The sequence below is a fragment of the Diceros bicornis genome, chromosome 20 (assembly GCF_020826845.1).
Source record: "Diceros bicornis minor isolate mBicDic1 chromosome 20, mDicBic1.mat.cur, whole genome shotgun sequence".
NCBI classification, from domain to species: domain Eukaryota; kingdom Metazoa; phylum Chordata; class Mammalia; order Perissodactyla; family Rhinocerotidae; genus Diceros; species Diceros bicornis.
In genome coordinates, this window is record NC_080759.1 from 4,955,105 (window position 1) to 4,972,945 (window position 17,841).

Here is a 17,841-nt window from a genome sequence, read left to right on the forward strand (position 1 = left end):
AGGCTGAGCGCTGTACCCGCAGGCCAGGGGTTGGGTCTGGGCCCTCCAATGGGCCACAGCTCTGGGGACAGTGGCCTCATCTGCAGCACCAGGAGGGTCACACTAGGTCAGGCGCTTTGATTAATGCTTTTAAAAAAATCCCATTTCTCAAATGTCTCCTGCAGAACCTATTTTTAAAAATGGAGAGAGTGGTGCTAAAAATGGAGCTAGTCAGCTGGAATGCTGCGGGGGCTGGCCCCCAGTCCCCGACACAGGTGCCCCGGGCCGGGTGCTCACAGAGCCGTCACACCCACGTCTGCAACCTGCCTTGGCCGGGCCGTGTCCACACTCTTTGCAGTGTTTTCTTTTTTAATTAGCATTTCTTGTTTTCAGTAACAGCAGCCAGTGTTCGTTGGGAACCTGCTGTGTGCCAGGCCCCGTATGAGACCCGTGCATCTGCGTGTGGTCGTGTTCACTCAGTACAGTGACGTGCAGGAGGAGCCCGAGGCCCCGAGTCTGCGGTAGCCCGTCTAGGCTGCAGCGAGTGCTGGTGGGGCCGACCTTGCAGCCCCGGCTGTGTGCCTTATTCATTTTTTCCTAAACCTGAAAGTTTTAAATATAGGAATTAAAGGAATTAATTGTGTTTATAGCTGAACATTTAGGGAAAATAACCACCTGTCATCAAATCACCTTTAGGTAATTACTGTCTCCCTTTTGGCACATTTTTTTCTGTATTTTTTCTGTGCCTTTCTTACACCCAGGCAGGTGTTGCAGGTTGGCTCTGGTGTGGTTTGGTCTGGTTTGCTCTGCTCTAGTCTAGTCTGGTCTGGTCTGGTCTGGTTTGCTCTACTGTAGTCTGGTCTGGTCTGGTTTGCTCTATTCTAGTCTTATTGGTCTGGTCTGGTTTGCTCTGCTCTAGTCTAGTCTGGTCTGGTCTGCTCTGCTCTGCTCTAGTCTGGTCTGGTCTGGTCTGGTTTGCTCTGCTCTAGTCTGGTCTGGTCTGGTCTGGTTTGCTCTGCTCTAGTCTGGTCTGGCCTTGTCTGCTCTGGTTTGCTCTACTCTGGTCTGGTCTGGCCTGGTTTGCTTTACTCTCGTCTGGTCTGGTCTGGTCTGACTTGCACCCGGCACAGAAATTGCCCTGTGCAGTCCACTGGATCCTGGCCTTCATCCCCACCTCCTGGACTTGGCCACATCCTTTCTGGGTGAGGCGGGGGTCTAGCAGGAGGTGGAAGGGGCTGCTGTGCATCCCTCTACCTGGGGAGCGCCTACACCAGGTGCCCACTGGTTCCTCTGCCCCACCAGCTGCACCACCTTGTGAGTGACGACGTCTGTCTGAAGGTGGTGGAGCTCTACCTAAATGAGAAGAAGCGGGGTGCCACCGGCGGGAACCTGTCCTCTCGCTGTGTCCGGGCTGCCAGGGAGACCAGCTACCAGTGGAAGGCCGAGCGGTGCATGGCTGATGAGAACTGCTTCAAGGTGAGAGGCCAGCCACACTCAGACTCACGCAGGGCTAGAGGTACGAAGGGGGCACCCACAACAGGAGAGGGCCAGCAGCTGTGCCTGGGCTGGACCATGACTTGGTTGCCTGCCGGCCCCAGTACCCTGCACTTCTTTTACTGGGCCTCTGGATGCTGCCCCCAGCCTCATAGGGCGCTGCAGGGCTGAAAGGTGGGCGTTCAGCACGTGGTCCCTCAAGGAAGGATCAGGGCCTGGAGGCTGGCGAAGGGGGGGGGGGGTCACCTTTCGACCTTGTCCTGTGCCAGCCCGGGCTGTTCCCGTGCCTTCAGGCTGTTTGTCTCCTGCCTTCCCAAGGTGATGTTCCTCCAGCGCAAAGGGCAGGTGATCATGACCATCGAACTCTTGGACACCGAGGAGGCCCAGACGGAGGACCCCGTGGAGGTCCAGGTGAGGACCCTGGTCCCGTGCACTGCCTGACGCACACCATGGGGCCTGAGAGCAGCCACAGGCAGCGTCCTGGGGCTCCCGCCCCTCAAGCTCCGTGCACCTGCTGGCCAAGCGCAGGTCGCACAACACCTGCCCAGAGAAGCCTCGCTGTGCGGGCTGCATGCTCTTCTTGGAAGCTGAGAGAGGGCGGGAGTTGCAGACTATCCCTCAAGAGCCAGCGGGTATGTCCCAGGGCCGTGTGACAGCCAGGCCACCCTTCCCCCAGAACCCTGGCTCCTGGTTCCTCCCACCTGCTGCAGATGCCCTGACATCCCTGTTGCACCTTTGGACTGTGCAGTCACTCAGACCCTGACACGTGTGACCTCTGCCCTCCCCGTGTCTCAAGTTCAAGGCTCCAGGTCCCAATCCCTGAGCACCAGGAGAAACTGCCTGGCCCACACTGGAGCTGCACGTTCCACTGGAGCAGACTTTTTCCCATTCGCCTCTCCCCGTCAGGTGACAGTTAAATGCAGACCTGCATGTGTCCCGGGACAGTCACAGAGGCAGCTGGGGGGTCCTCATTCCCCCTCATTGTCCTCCTTCCCTTCGTTCTCTCTGTGGCTCATGCATGCCTTTCTCTTCCCTCACCTTCCAGCGGGTCTAGCTTGTGTGCGTGTCACTTGGCCAGGGCAACTGTATTCATTCCTAGGGGTGTCGTAGCAACACCACCACAAGCCAGGGGCTGTGCTCTAGTCTGGTCTGGTTTGCTCTGCTCTAGTACCACTACGACACTGGTGGTGTCGTAGCACGACCACCATAAGCCAGGGGCTTAGAACAATAGCAGTTTATTCTCTCACACTCTGGAGGCCGCAAGTCTGAAATCCAGGTGTCAGCAGGGCCCGCACTCCTTCCAAAGGCTCTAGGGGAGGATCTTCCCTTCCTCCTCCAGCTCCTGGGGGCCCCCGGCATTCCTCGGCTTGTGGCCGCATCACCCCAATCTCTGTCTCCATCTCCACACAGCCTTCTTCCCTGTGTGTCGCGCGTCTCTTCCTGTGAGGACAGCAGGCGTTTGTATGTAGGGCCCAGCTTACTGCAGTGTGAGCTCACTTGATTGCATGTTAACTTGATTGTGTCTGCAAAGACCTCATTTCCAGATGAGGTCACGTTTACAGGTACCGGGGTTAGAACTTGGACATGTCTTTTTGGGAGACACAATTCAACCCCCAGTAATAATCAGTTCCCCCCAGTTTGCCTGGGACATTCCCGGTTTTAGCACCCAAAGCCCCACGTCCCAGGAACTGGTCGGTCCTGGACAAACCAGATTGGTTGGTCTCCTAACATGCAGCTGCCTCAAAACGTTTTCTGGAGTCAAACGGTATATAAGTGAATAGTGCAGTACATCAAAAATAGGATTTCTGTTGTTGCCTTTTTGACCTTAAGTCAAGCAGCTGAAGATCTGTGGGCCAGGAGCTGGGACACCGTGTCTGCTCAGGAGCTTTCTGTCTGGAGAAACTGAAAGGTGCATGAGACTTGGTGCCCGCGCACTGCCGCAAGCAGGACCCATGAGCCCCAAGCCCCCTCACAGGTCCAGGGCTCACCCCGCTGCCCACCACGGGCTCCCCCCACAGCGTCCTCACTCCCTGCCTGCTTCAGCCCTCCCCACGTGGGAAACACTTTCCAAAACAAGTGAGGGTGGGGGCCTGCACAACCTGCCCCTTCTGGAAGTTTCCTTCCACTGTGGTTTTGTTAAGCTCATGTCTGGAGGAGCCTCTGGCTTTAACCAGGTGGTGAGCGGATGACTTGGACACTCCAGGCCATGCCCACCCTGGACCTGGGTGGCCCATACAAGCCCTGCTTTTTACTCACCCCCCACCCTAACCTGGTCTTTCCCTATCCACACCTGCTGTTCACGTCCTGATGTCCGTTCCTGGCCCCCTGGCCCGCAGACCCCCCTGTGGTCTGTGTGAGGGGCCCCCCATGTGAACTTATCACGTGGTGAATACAGAACAGTTGTCCCACAGTAGGGATTGCTCCACTTAAGCACAAAGCTTACGTTTCTGTAAATTTATCTAAATCGTGGCCTAGGTGTGCTTGGTCCTGCTCTAGCTGAGTCCTCTATCCCAGGCTGCACTCTGGAGCTTTGCATTACACGTCAGGGTCCTCCTAAAGCTTCAAGAGGGGTTGGGTCAGAATCCCCAGGAGCCCCTGGGCTCAGGGTCCTGGGGAGGGGCCCATGCCCCCCGATGCACAGGGACTCATGGCTGTGTCTCCCTGTCCCCCAGCACCTGGCTCGGTACGTGGAGCAGTATGTGGGGACCGAGGGTGCGTCCAGCTCGCCCACCGAGGGCTTCCTCCTGAAGCCCGTGTTCCTGCAGAGGTGAGAGGATGAGATTCCTTCCTGTGGGCCCAGGGAGGCCCCTCTGTCCTCTGTTGAGGTGAAATGACTGTTTTCTGCGTCTGGGAGCATTTACGGGGTACCTGGTGTGTACTGAGGTGTGGCCCTGCCCTCCTGAGGCTCATAGTCTAGGAGTGAACTGAGCAATAATCCCATGACGATGGGGGCACCACGAAGGCTCCCCCCACCTGAGGGAGCCGAAGGGCCGAGCCGAGACCCGGGATGAGCACTTCAGAGGAGTGACTGAGGGCCCGGAGGGAGAAGTTATCAGAAATGGCAGCCATCAGGCCAGAGGCAGGAGTGGCCGCCTCATCTGATTGTGGACTGTGGCCAGGCGGGGCCTGATCTCATCTCGGGCCAGGTTAAGACAGTGGACTTGAAGATCATTGGGAGCCATTGTGGATGTTTAGATTCCAGTGGGGACCATCCTGGGGGGAGGAGGTCCCGAGGGTCCCAGGCCCACTGGTGACAAGAGGTGAGGGTCCCCGAGACGGGAGATGTGTCAGCGAAGAGGGAGGGACGTGAGCACAGAGAGGGAATGAGGAGGGAGGTGTGATCAAATTTGAGGCGAGAGTGAGGGTAGGAGGAGGGGCCCCTGGAGGAGGTGCTCCGCCTGCTGGAGGGACCAGAGAAGGAGGAACAGGGCGGCTGGGGGCCCTCTCCCCCCTCCCACCGAGGCCAGCACCGAGGGTGGCTGGTTTTAGTATTCCCTGGATTGAAGGGGGGTGGGTGGTGGCTTTCCTTGCTTCAATTTGCATTTCTCCGACCCCTGGGAAGTCGGACATCTTTCCCAAGTTTATGGCCTCCAGGATTTCCAAGTCTGCACATCCTTCTCTGGTTCCTACCGCCACCACCTCGGCGTGCGAGGCTTGAGCAGGCATCCAGCAGGCCTCCTCTCGCCCCCAGGAACCTCAAGAAGTTCCGAAGGTGGCAGTGTGAGCAGGCGCGCGCCCTGCGCGGCGAGGCCAAGAGCTCCTGGAAGCGGCTGGTGGGTGTGGAGAGCGCCTGCAACGTGGACTGCCGCTTCCGGCTCAGCACGCACAAGATGACCTTCATCGTGAGCTCCGAGGACTACATGTACCGCCGCGGGACCCTCTGCCGGGCCAAGCAGGTGCCCGCCTCGCCCATCCTGGGGACCTGGGTTCTGGCCCACGGCCGCTTGGGGAGCTTGGGCCGAGAGACCCAGCCTGGGTTGTCTGGGGTCCCGAGGTCCAGCCCGTGACCATTTTCGGCTGCCTGGGCCGCCCTGACTCCCCGCCCTCTCCCCCTGCCCCTGCCCCGCAGGTACAGCCCCTGGTCCTGCTGCGCCACCACCAGCACTTTGAGGAGTGGCACAGCCGCTGGCTGGAGGACAATGTGACGGTGGAGGCGGCCAGCCTGGTACAGGACTGGCTGATGGGCGAGGAGGACGAGGACATGGTGCCCTGCAAGACGCTCTGCGAGACGGCACACGTGCATGGCCTGCCTGTGACCCGCTACCGAGTGCAGTACAGCCGCCGCCCAGCCTCGCCCTGACGCCACCACCTGGGCATCACGACACACAGCTCGGCACGGCCACTTCCTCGGCCTAGATGTCCACCAGGGGCGTTTCCATGAACAGCCTGAGGGGAGCAGAGCGTCTTCAGCACTGCTGCCATGGGCTCGAGGCTATGTTGGCCCGTGGCCTCACACTGCCATCCCCCTCGGCTTTCTGATTTCCTTTGGGCCCGTCCTGTGCCAAACCCAGACCCCCCTCTGCACTTGAACTCGGGGGGCTCGTTTCCTGCTGGAAAGCAGGGGGTCGACACGCTGGCCGAGCAACAAGCAACTGCATTCACACACCTGCCAGGCAGCTTCCGACACACGCCAGATCCCTGGGCAGGGCCGCCGCTGGTCCTTCTGCGCATACAGGGTCTGGAACAGTCAGTGGTGAGCCAGGTGAGGACACACCAGGGAGGAGGCAGTGTTCAGAGCCCAACATCAAAGAGGTCAGGCCCGGGAGGACCTGCTTGAAAAGCATGTCTTTCCCAAGTGGTTCCAAGAGCTTCCGGAAACATTTCCCAAGCTGGACAACCCCTGCATGTGACGGTAGGGGCGTCGGCCTGGCCCGGCCGGTGCTCAGGGTCCTCTGTCACTTTGAAAGAGGGAAGAGCCCTTTCAGCCAGACTGTTGGGATTCCGCTTTGAGTCAGACGTGGAGTTGGCAGGCAGCCCCGAACTGCCGGAAGACCCTGCTCTGGAAAGAGAGACCCCAGACCCCGGCTTGATCTGGCAGCTGGACTCTGAGCCAACGCTCCTGCCAAGCTCGAGTGTCCCATACTGCGAGGGCCCTGCGTGCGGTCTTGTACCTAAGATGGACATTCTAGAAGTACGTATCTGCACACCCCACACGTATTTATTCCTTTACACTCTCTTAGTGGTTGTAACTTCTGCCACAGCCAAATCCCGTGGCTTCCTGGGGGGTGAGAGCCCCCTTCATGGAACTCCTCATGCCCGCCTGAGGGCCAGGGAGGCTGTGGATGTGAGGGGCCGAGGCAGCCAAGCTTTCTGTGCCAAGAATGCCAAGGAATTTGGGCTGGTGGCCAGCTCTTCAAACTTCTCGCACCATGAGAACCCCTGGCCGGGCCCCTGGCACCATCAGACTGAGAGCAGGATCCACCAACAAAAACAGGTGGGCCCAGAGTAGTCCCCACGCTGCCACCTCTGCCTGGCCGCAGCCCTCATCCTCCTGCAGCTGAGCTGTGCCAAGCATGTGATTCCGGGCAGTGGAGGCGTGTTTCTAGGAGTTACCTATGGAACTCGAGGTCTGCGGAGCCTTTGACTCGGCCTGGGCAGTTCCAAGGCGGACGTGCCCTTCGGGGTCTGCTCGCCCGCGTTTTCTCAAGTGTAATCCAGGCACTTTGTGCGCACCCTTGTTTTGTAAGAAGGGAATTTATCATTGGAATTCTCGAACCAGATCCTGCCGGCAGCCAGCCACCCTTGGGAGCCCATGGCCCCTTCTATGCCTCCGCGTGGGCCTGGGGTGTAGCAAGCCCCCACCCTGCATGCTTCTAGGGAGCATCTCTTCTGTTTTTGCAGAATTTACGTTCTGGGGCTTGTACTTCCTTTGCAGCTGTTTTGAATGTAGTTTTCCTTTTCTATTTATTTGCACATTCAAGTTAAAAATTAAATATTGGCCTAAAGCTGTAGGGTTCCCTCAGTCATTTCCTGTGAGAGAATGGGGGGGCAGCCTCTCCCTGCCAGTAGGGAGTGTCTGCGCGTGTGTGCCCAGCCGTTCCCAAATCCATGTGGACCTCTCGGGCCTCCCAGGCTTGGCCTGCGCAGCAGGCTCCTGTTTCCCCTGGGCATCGCCCCCTTCTCCCGAGGGTTTTCTAGGATATTCATTCCCAACCCAGTTTTTAGAAATGAGAGGTGTTTCGTTTGAGTGTTGTGCGTGCAAAACCCAATTTACAGACTCAGCTTCCTTTGCCCGCCCGCCCACTTCTGACGCCAGGTCCCACAGAACCCCCGCCCCCACCGTTCCTCTTAGCTCCTGCATCTTCGCCATCACCGTGTTCCCTGAACGGCTCCAGGACCCCCTCCAGCCGGCTGCACACCCATCTCCAGCTAAGTGGGAGCCCACAATCTTGCTTAGCGTCCTCTTAGCTGACACGCCTTGAGGCTTCCGCGGTGGAACTGCCCGGCCCCACCCTCACCCCGCAGCCAGGCCTCCTGCCAGGTCCCTGAGCTCCGTCTGCGCTGCCCTCTGCCCTGCCCACCCAGCCTGTCCTTCCCCAGGAGTTGTCCCCAACCTTCCCGAGTGGCCGTAGCTGCCTCTCAGGGACTTCTTCCACCCGTGACTCCCCCCACACATGCGATGCCGCTGGCGGTGCCCACCTCCCCCTCCATCCAGAGGGTCAGGGCTCCTGGGAAGTTGGGTGGAGGAGGCTCAGTGCTGCCCCAGATTCCTCTGCCCTGATTGCATGTCGGGGCGTGCTGTGGCCCCCCTGTGCCCACGCGCTGGCCTTTTTCGGTCGGAAGCGGAAGCGCTGGGCGGGGAGTCCTGGGGTGCAGGCAGTGGTGCCCAGTCCCAAGAGACCAGAGGGGAGCAGGTCCCGAGGGACTGCAGTGCTGGGGAGAGCTCTGATATAGCCCCGGGATTCCCCCCAGGGGGCACCCCAGAATAATCCCTGCCCTCGAGCGGGCAGGACCTGTGACCCTGATGAGGATCAGGGACGTGATCTCGGTGGAAGGGTCTCCCGTGAAAGACGTTGGCTCCGTGTTGAGGAGGGGCCTCCGAGCGGCGGGCGGGACCTCAGTCCTCCCACCGCACACGGGGACCTGGCCCTGCAGACACCAGGCTGCAGCCTGGTGAGGCCCTGGACAAGGACCAGCCTGCCAGGCCAGGCTCCTCGCCCACAGAGGTGCCACATCACAGGGCCTGTTCCAAGCTGCTGCGTCTGCGGCGCTGGGCCGTGCAGCAGTAAGGGCAGCCGCCGTGCACACAGCAGCCTGTACCCACACGCCCCGCACTGCCCCTTCCCACCTCCCTCAAGTTTGTGGAGGTGCCAGCTGCGGGATCCGGTGGGCCACCCTCCGCCTCCCTCAGTGGGGGAAGGGCGGCCCGTGGTGCTTGCGGAGGCGGTGGGAGGGTTCGGGGGGACCTGATGAACATTTATGCTGTTATGAGTGAGCGTGTCTTGCTGGCTATTTTTGAGGTGTAACTAGCACTTTACTCCTGATGTCCTGGCTGAGAAGGAAGCTGATTGTTCTAAAGAGAAGTTGACCTAAAGTCAGTCTCAGGAGGCCTGTGGTGGGGGGAGGACATGCCCAGCAGGAGCCTGCAGGGACGGGCTGTGAGGTGCAGGGACTGGCGTGCAGGGTGAGGTCTTCTGAACGCACCCAGCGCCTCCGTGAGGGCGGCCTTTGGAATCCCGACTCCGCCCCTGCCCGAGTTTCTGTGGCACGTTCTCCAGAGCAGGGCTGTGTGCACTTGCTCCGCCCTGCAACCCAAGCGACAGCTGAGCAAACAGACTCGGATTTGGGGTCCCAGGGAGGAAGTGCAGGACACCTAGGGTTGGGAGGGCTGGACCTCAAACCCTGGGCCTGACCTTGGCCCCCGGTGGTCAGGGTGGTCAGGGTCGCAGCGGCTCCTCCAGGCCGGCCTGGTGGGTTGCTGTCCCCGCCCACAGGCCAAGGCCCAGCCAGGAGCGAGGGAGGTAGCGCACGTGTGGGTGCCCATCCGGCTTCAAAGGACGACATCGTGAAAACACGATTTCTGCACATACGATTACCCCAAGAAGCGTCGCTTTGGAAGGACTTGAGGGGCTCTGCGTCTGGTCTGCCGACCTCCCCCCACCATAACCCCGGGGGTCCAGGTGGGGGCTGGAGGGGGAGGAAACACAGGACTAGCTGCTGGCTCTGGTCTGTTTGCCATTTTTTTCCTCCGTTTGAAAAGTTTTAAATTGTGGTAAAATACACATGAAATAAAATTTACCACTTTAACCATTTTACGTGTCCAGCTCAGGGGCATTAAGCACATTCACGTGGTTGTGCAGCCGTCCCCACCATCCGTCTCCAGGACTCTTCATCTTCCCCAGCTGAAACTCTGTCCCATTAAACACTGACTCCCCTCCCCTCCCAGCCCCTGGCGCCCTCCATCCTACCTTCTGTCCCTGTGAATCTGACTCCTGTAGGGCCCTCATATAAAAGTGGGATCAGGCAGTATTTGTCCTTTTTGTGTCTGGCTTCTTTCACTGAGCGTAATGCCCTCAAGGTTCATCCATGTTGTAGCAGGTGTCAGAACTTCTTTCCTTTTTAAAGCTACTATTCTGCCTTTTTTTAAACGTGAGTTTTTATGGCAAGTGACATACACAGAAAATTCCAATAGTACAAAAAAATCACTAAAGAAAAGCAGGCGCCGAGTCCCTCTCCTCAAAAACAGCCGCCCCCAGCGTCCCCTAGGAGGTGCCTCACACGGCTTGTCACCTGACGGGGACGGCAGCCCTGCACCTCCACCTGCCATGTCTGGGGCCCCCTCCCGTTGGCACAGGGTCGTTTCCGTGGGGGAGGCTGTTGATGCACACCCGCTCTCTGTGCTGCCGAGAATAGCCCTGTACAGACACTTTCCTGCACGTGTGTGTCTGTGAATTCCTAGACACGCAACGCCTGAGTCAAACCGCCCTCCACAGGCCTCCAGCCTCCCCTGCCGGGTTTCCTGCTCTGCCCCTGGAGGGCAGCAGGGGTCCTATTCCCGGTTTTCCTATGACGTCATCGGTCACACGTTGGCAAGAGATGCAGGTGCGGGGCTGAATCTGTCACTGGTGCCAGTGGAAACGGCTCAGAATATAGGGGAGGCTCCTGGCAGAGGCCCTGCCCCAGCCGGAGCTCCCTTGGCCTTGGCACCCTCCACCCAGGGCTGGGGCAGGGGCCTCGGCACCGCAGCCTCCAGCTGCACTGACTCTGTCCAGGACTGCTCAGTCACTTCCTGGCTGGTCCCCTTGTCCCCAGCTGTGTGACTAGATTAGGGCTCGCCACTCCAGGACGCGGCTGCTTGAGATCTGCTCTCCTACCACCCTCTTGGGGTCCTTCTGCTCCCAGACCTCCTGCCACTGTGGCCCAGGCCTGACCACACAGGAGCTCCCTAACCATCTAGAACCTCCAGTGCAGGGCTCCCCCAGGACAGGAGGGCTCGAGGCCTCTCTGAGGCCCAGAGGGGCACGCGAGGGTGGGGACTGTGTGCAGGAGACAGAAGGGACACTCTCCCCTCTGAGCCTCAGTTTCTTCATCCGCACAGTAGGCCCCCCATCTGAGTGTATGTGGCATCCCCACGGGGCGCCTGGGAGCAGGGACATGGAGGGGCCAGAGGAGGGAGGACCCCCCAGGAGGGTGGCTCAGGGAGCCCTCTGGCCTGGGCTGGCCTGGCCACCTCCCTCGGGCTCAATTGTGTCTGTGACCTCCCTCCCTGGTCACACCTGGGGCCCCAAATTGAGGGTGGGGCCAGGACAGGAGTAGAAGAGGCTTCAAGAGCTGGGGATGGGCACCTCCCAGAGGGAGCTGCAGCCAGGCTCCCCTCAGACCCCTAAGGCAGCACGAGGCCAGCACTGGGGGCTCTGGCTGAGGACTGAGACCCCTCAGATACCCTCAGCAGACTGGAAAGTTACCTTCCCCTCTCGGCTCCTCATTTTGCGCCTGCCTGGGGGACCATGCTGGGACATGGGTGAGGCAGCAACAAGGCGGGGCAGCCCCCAGAGGGCCCAGGGTGCTTGGGTCGCCGTGGGAGGGGTCACTCACCTACTCTGACCTCTGACCTGGGGTGGCAGGGTTCTCGTCCTGCCCGCCAGAGACAGGAGATGGGCAGAGGCTTCAGGAGGGGCTGAGAGCCCCGGAGGGGCGGGACCTGGAGGCCAGGCTGTCATGAGAACGGGGGCTGCAGATGTGACTGGCCAGTGGGAAGCGACCACTCGGCCCACAGAGGCTTCCTGGACTGGACAGGGGCTGGTGGAAGGGGCTGCAGCCTGGGACCTCATACCTGGTCTGGCTGGCCCAGCGCTTGGACCCATGAGGCACTCTGCCAGCCTGAGGGATCCCAGCCGCCAGGCCTCCCATAGGCTCGCTGGGGACAGCAGCTGGTTTATCTCACCAGGCCCTGTCCACTCCTCCACCGGCACTCAGGAAGCTGGGGGTGGGGGGGGGTCCAACCAGGCAGGAAGCCCGAGGTCAGCCGGCCGCAGCCTAGAGCAGCTGGCGCCCAGCCCCGGCGGCATGTGGGCGCTCCTGCTGCTATGGCCCCTGGCGTTGGGGCTCAGCCTGGACAATGACACCCAGACCCCCAATATCTACGATGAGGGCGGGAGTGTGGGGGAAAGTGATGGTGAGTGACCTCAGGCCCTGCCTTGGGACGGGGTGGGGGTGCCCAGAGCTGGTGAGGGTGAGACAGGGAACTGAGGGGCCCTCCAGCCCAGACCTGAGCCCACGGAGCTGGGGGCATCCATGTCCAGCTCTGCCCCACCAACTGGGGGGGGGGCTCCTGACAGCTGGGGCGGGACTGCAGCCCCTCAGGGGCGCCACCACCCACCTGGAGGGACCGGCTGAGGGCGGTGGGTACTCCTGGGCTCTGAGCACTTCCACCCCCTCCATCCCCCAGATGGCACAGTGGGGCCCTGGATGAGGCCCCAGGCGGCGACCCCTCACCTGCCCCACCCTCGCAGCTTCCCCGGCCAGCCCTGCGCCAACGACAGCGACACTCTGGAACTCCCGGACAGCTCTCGGGCGCTGCTGCTGGGCTGGGTGCCCACACGACTGGTGCCCACACTCTACGGGCTGGCCCTGGCAGTGGGGCTGCCGGCCAACGGGCTGGCGCTGTGGGTGCTGGCCACCCGGGTGCCTCGGCTGCCCTCCACCGTGCTGCTGATGAACCTGGCGACTGCTGACCTGCTGCTGGGACTAGTGCTGCCGCCTCGTGTCGCCTACTACCTGCGCGGCCAGCACTGGCCCTTCGGCGAGGCCGCCTGCCGCCTAGCCACGGCAGCGCTCTACGGCCACATGTACGGCTCCGTGCTGCTGCTGGCTGCCGTCAGCCTGGATCGCTACCTGGCCGTCGTGCACCCGCTGCGGGCCCGCGCCCTGCGAGGCCGGGGCCTGGCCACCGGGCTCTGCGCGGCAGCCTGGCTGGTGGCGGCCAGCCTGGCACTGCCCCTGGCACTGCAGCAGCAGACCTTCCGGCTGTTGCACTCGGGCCACGTGCTCTGCCACGACGCGCTGCCCGTCGGCGCCCAGGCCTCCTACTGGCGGCCCGCCTTCATCTGCCTAGCGGTGCTCGGCTGCTTCCTGCCCCTGACGGCCATGCTGCTGAGCTACGGGGCCACCCTGCACACGCTGGCCACCGGGGGCCGGCGCTACGGCCACGCACTGAGGCTGACCGTGCTGGTGCTGGCCTCGGCCGTGGCCTTCTTCGCGCCCAGCAACGTGCTGCTGCTGCTGCACTACTCGGACCCGGGCCCCGAGGCCTGGGGGGACCTGTATGCCGCCTACATGCCCAGCCTGGCTCTCAGCACCCTCAACAGCTGCGTGGACCCCTTCGTCTACTACTACGTGTCGGCAGAGTTCAGGGACAAGGTGCGGCAGGGGCTGCTCCGCCGAGCGCCAGGGCCCATGACAGCCTCCAAGGAGAGGGGCGGCCCGGGGACGGGCACCCGGTCCTCCTCGCTCGTGTGATGGCCCCTTAGAAGGGGGGGCAAACGGGGAGGGAATCGTGCTGGGTTGGATAGGGTCCCCTCCCAATTCATGTCCACCGGGGACCTCCGAATGTGAGCTTGCTTGGAAATACGGTCTTTGCAGGTACTATTAGTTAAGACGAGGTTACACTGGAGGAGGGTGGGCCCTAAATCCGCTATGACTGGTGTCCTTATAAGAAGAGGACACCGAGACACACACATGAAGACAGAGATCAAGTCAGATACCACAAGCCAAGGAACCCCACAGACCGGCAACAGCCCCCAGGAGCCAGGAGCGAGGCCTGGACGGACTCCCCCTCAGGGCCTTCAGAAGGAGCCAACCCTGCCCACAACTTGATCTGGATTTCTGGCCTCCAGAACTGTGAGACAATAAATTTCTGTTGTGTTAAGCCCCTGTATGTGGTACTTGGTTACGGCAGCCCCAGCAGACGAAGACAAGGGTTAAACAAGCAGATTCCCAGGCCCGGCCAACTGGAGGCAGGCGGACGGAGGTTCCCCCAGCCCCGCCTTGGGCCGGAGCCCGTGACGCTGCAGTTGACCAGCTCCCTCATGTCCAAGAGGGGACAAGGTGAGGCTGATACTGCCCTAGACCCGCCACAGGATTCCCCCAGGGGGATGCTCCGGCCCCCACCCCCAAGCGCCTGATGCTGGTTCCATGTGGCCCAGACAGCCTGGGGCCTGGTTCGTGGTCCTCGCTCCCAGAAGTCCAGATGCCAGCTTTGGACTGGGCTCCAGGGTTCGGGACATCTCCTGAGCAGCCACAGTGGAGACCCCCACTCTGCGCTCCAGTGCCTGCTGCAACCCATTGCTGGGAGCCACGGGGCTCAGCCTCCTACTGTCCCCCTGGCTGCAAGACATCACCTCCGCCCCCAAACCTGTGGTCTGACTCCTTTTCTCACTTGAGTTAACATCCCCGCGGACCAGGAGGGTGGGCAACAAGAGGCTGGATGGTGCACCCAGGGTCGGGGGTGCAGCCTTGCGACCCCCAGCCCCAGCCGCCTGCAGCCTGCTCTGAACGAGTCAGGCGGCACCACATGGGGAAGGGCAGCTGCAGCCCCCAGCTCAACAGCCCTGCTGCTCCCCACCCTGGCCAGCAGGGAGGGCGGCGGTGTAGGGAGCCGCCGAGGCATCCCCTGTGGAGGGAGCCAGCCCCCCAGAGGCAGAGGAGAGTGGGGGACATTCCTGAGCTCCCCACTGAGTTCGTGTCTCTGGTCTGGGGAAGAGCGAGTGGGCAGCCCCGGGACAGACACAGACACACACACGTGCACGTGACCCTGGAGAGTGTGAATAAGATCAGTGGAGTGTGTCGATGTCAACAGCCTGGTGTGATGATGTACTCGAATTTCTCCAAGATGCTACCCCACGGGGAGGCCGGGTGAAGGGTACTGGGGCCTCTCTGTATGAGTATGATTTCTTACAAAAGCACGGGCATCTATGATTATCCCAGGATGCTCCTCCCCGCTCTGCTCTGAAAGGCTGGGCTGTAGATGAAGGAACGGTGGTACGGGCGCCAGATGAGAGCTGGGGCTCCAGCCCTCCGCGCTGACCTTGGGCTCCCTGCCCACAGGAAGCCAAAGCCCTTCCTTGACGCTTGGAAACAAGCTTTTATTGTTTTATTACACCAGCGGCCGCTAGGGCGGTGAGCGGGCAGCAGGCCTCGGCAGAGGGAACTGTACCCCGTGGGCTGGCGCAGTCAGGGTGCGGGAAGTGGCTAGAGCTGCACGCTGAGGACCCGCAGGCCGGGCAGCCCCCTCAGGGTCTCTGTGCTGTCCTCAGCGGAGGTCAGAGATGAGCAGCGCTGGCTGAAATCAATACCACCTTGGAGGGAGACGACAGGCAAGAGCAGGAGAGGGAACGGAAACAGGTGTTCTCCGAGGCTTACAAAAAGGAATCGGAGGACAGCTGGGAGGGTCCTCAGCAGGCAGGTCTGAGGCGGCACCTCTGCTGGGTCCTGGAGCTGGGGCGCCCTCCCAGGCTGCTGGGAGGAGGACGGTCCTCCGGGTGGGGCGCCAGGAGCTCAGGGGTCTAGGGGGTGAGGCCCGGGGGTCAGCCCAGATCGCAAGGCAGGAAGCTGAAGACTCGTGTGCCCGGAGCCCAGGGCTTCCCCGCAGGGCCTGGGCCATCAGGACCAAATGTTCAGGGATGCCTGGGGCGAGACAGGGGTGCAGGGACTGTAACAGTCCTGGGACAATTCGGGGTCCAGTTCGGGGGCTCAGTGGCCCACGTGCCTAAAGGGAGGCCAGGGCTCTGTATTTGGACGAAGGTGGCCTGTGTGATTTGGAAGTTGTTGACAAGGCGATGGATGCTATGTCCTTATTCGGCCAGACGTTGTGTCCACTCAACAAGAGGCCTTCCCAGAAATGTCCCTTTTCCGGGGAGCAGAATGTCAGGCTGTGGGGGTTGCTCTGGCCCGAGGAGGGATCGCCCGGCCCAGGGCTGGGGGTGGGGTGCCTGGAGCCCCAGCTGCAGCTGGGGAGGTGGGAGGAGGTGAGGGGCCCCCAGCCACCCCCATGCCCGCTGTCTCCCCAGGAGGCCCATCATCTGTCCAGGCAGGGCTCTGCCTTTCTGTTTATTGGGCTCATTTGGAGGCAGGGGTCACCTGCGGGGGGTCTGCTAGTCCAGCAGGCAGTCTAGGGAGCTCTCCCATCAGTGGCCCCCTTCCGGCCAGGTAGACAGGGACAGGACGCAGCCAGATCATGTCCTCCTGCTCAGAGCGTTAGGAAGAGAAGCCGCTCTGACTGATGGGGAGAGAAGAAAGGTGCCTGTGGGCTGCCCGGCCTTTGGGGGGGCCTGTGTGCCCTTCCCTGAATCACCTCCAGGTGGCTCAGCCTGCCTGCCTCCTCCCATGGAGACAGCAGAGCCCCACCCAGGGGTGGGGAGGGGGGGACACAACCCTGCCCTGCCCCTCAGGACCCTACCCACCCCAGCAAGGCCACAGAGACAGGACGGGGTGTTCACTTCTGGTAAGAAAGGAGCAGCTTGCGTGGGGCCTCCAACCAAATGGAAAACCTATCTGTGAGCCTCAACCCAGCTGTAAAAAAGAAGGATCTGTGAAAATTAATAAAAGAAACCTTAATGAAATTGGGTCGAGAGGGCCTGTAGGGGGCGCTCTCACCCCCATCACACCATCAATTACACCAAACAGGAAGAGAGAACGCTTCCATCTTGAGCAGGAAGTAAAACTACTTAACTACTGAAGGAAGATTTCTCTCCCCACCCAGCAACAGCCCAGCCAATGGGAAACATCACAGCTCAGCCAATGAGAAATGCCGCAGCTCAGCCAATGAGAAATACCACAGCTCAGTCAATGAGAAATGCCACAGCACAGCCAATGAGAAATGCCACAGCTCAGCCAATGAGAAATGCCACAGCACAGCCAGTGAGAAAGGCTGCAGCACAGCCAATGAGCAGTCATTGCCATCCTGAACTGTTACTTTCCCCCAATGGACTTTCCTTTAGAATAGCCCCTCCCTACTCCTTTTTTCTCTATAAAAGCAGCTCCCCTCATTTGTTATTCCAGACTTGCCTATGATTTGCCACAGCACACACATCCTGAATTGTAATTCTTTTGGCTATTCCCGAATAAACTCATTTTGAGATAAAATAACAGGCAAATTTGCTTTTTAAGTTGACAGAACTATCGACACACGCAACCACACAGATGGATTGAAAGAGAACTCAACTGAGTGAAAAAAGCCAATCTGAAGAGCTCACATACTATACGATTCCATTTACTTAGCATTCCTGAAACGACAAAGTTATAGAGAGGGAGAGCAGATGAGCAGTGGCCCAGGGCAGGGAGGTGGGGGAGCGATGTGGGTGTATAAAACGGCACCTTGAGGGATCCTTGAGTGACAGGCTGTTCTGTATCTTGACTATGGTTGTGTTACACAAATTTACATGAGGAGGAAAATGGCAGACTCAATTGCAAATGAGGCCATGTGAAAGTGGAGAAATATGAGGTGGATTGTAGCAGTCAATTTCCTCGTGTGACACTGTATTCCAAGTCTATAAGATGTTACCACTGGGGGAACTGGCTGAGGGGCACTTAAGATCTCTCTGTGTTATTTCTTACAACTGCATGTGAACCTCAAATTTAGAAGTTTAACGAAAATCTCCCCCTCCAAAACGAAAACAAAAGCAGATCTCTTGGAAGGCACTGGAGATGGCTGGCAGATACTGGAGGGGTGGGCAACACTTGTTTAAAGCTGTACAGGGATGGGTAAGGACCACAAATGGACATGTATGACTCCAAAGTTGCTACATTTTTGGTGAATGGGTACACTATTCATGCCAAGTAGACTGAAAAGTTTAAGGATGTGTATCGGCATCCCAAGAGCTGAATTAAAATGGACTTCTAAAAACTGACTTAATCCAAAAGGGGGCAGGA

General features: G+C 60.1%; 3 protein-coding genes across 8 annotated transcripts in view; 2 read left to right on the plus strand and 1 right to left on the minus strand.

The window, feature by feature from the left end:
• Nucleotides 1-7,478, plus strand: part of SIN3B (SIN3 transcription regulator family member B) — a 40,878-nt gene extending 33,400 nt beyond the window's left edge. For 4 of the 6 annotated variants that reach the window (XM_058563640.1, XM_058563645.1, XM_058563643.1 and 1 more), the window contains 5 exons: nucleotides 1,282-1,455; nucleotides 1,792-1,884; nucleotides 4,146-4,240; nucleotides 5,165-5,369; nucleotides 5,543-7,478. In XM_058563640.1, coding sequence (XP_058419623.1) covers nucleotides 1,282-1,455; nucleotides 1,792-1,884; nucleotides 4,146-4,240; nucleotides 5,165-5,369; nucleotides 5,543-5,773 — 798 coding nt within the window. In that variant the 3' untranslated portion in view covers nucleotides 5,774-7,478. Of the gene's footprint in view, nucleotides 1-1,281; nucleotides 1,456-1,791; nucleotides 1,885-4,145; nucleotides 4,241-5,164; nucleotides 5,370-5,542 lie in introns of those variants that run through there. The other 2 variants (XM_058563642.1, XM_058563646.1) reach the window with 2 other exon arrangements.
• Nucleotides 7,479-11,964: 4,486 nt separating this feature from the next.
• On the plus strand, nucleotides 11,965-13,910 carry F2RL3 (F2R like thrombin or trypsin receptor 3). The gene is made up of 2 exons (XM_058563434.1): nucleotides 11,965-12,088; nucleotides 12,311-13,910. Exons 1-2 carry the CDS (start codon nucleotides 11,980-11,982, stop codon nucleotides 13,429-13,431), a joined length of 1,230 nt encoding a protein of 409 aa, XP_058419417.1. The 5' UTR covers nucleotides 11,965-11,979; the 3' UTR covers nucleotides 13,432-13,910.
• Nucleotides 13,911-15,162: 1,252 nt separating this feature from the next.
• The window catches only part of CPAMD8 (C3 and PZP like alpha-2-macroglobulin domain containing 8), a 93,961-nt gene continuing 91,282 nt past the window's right edge, over nucleotides 15,163-17,841 (minus strand). Inside the window, 2 exon segments of the mRNA XM_058563435.1 lie at nucleotides 15,163-15,269; nucleotides 15,391-15,476. Coding sequence (XP_058419418.1) covers nucleotides 15,163-15,269; nucleotides 15,391-15,476 — 193 coding nt within the window.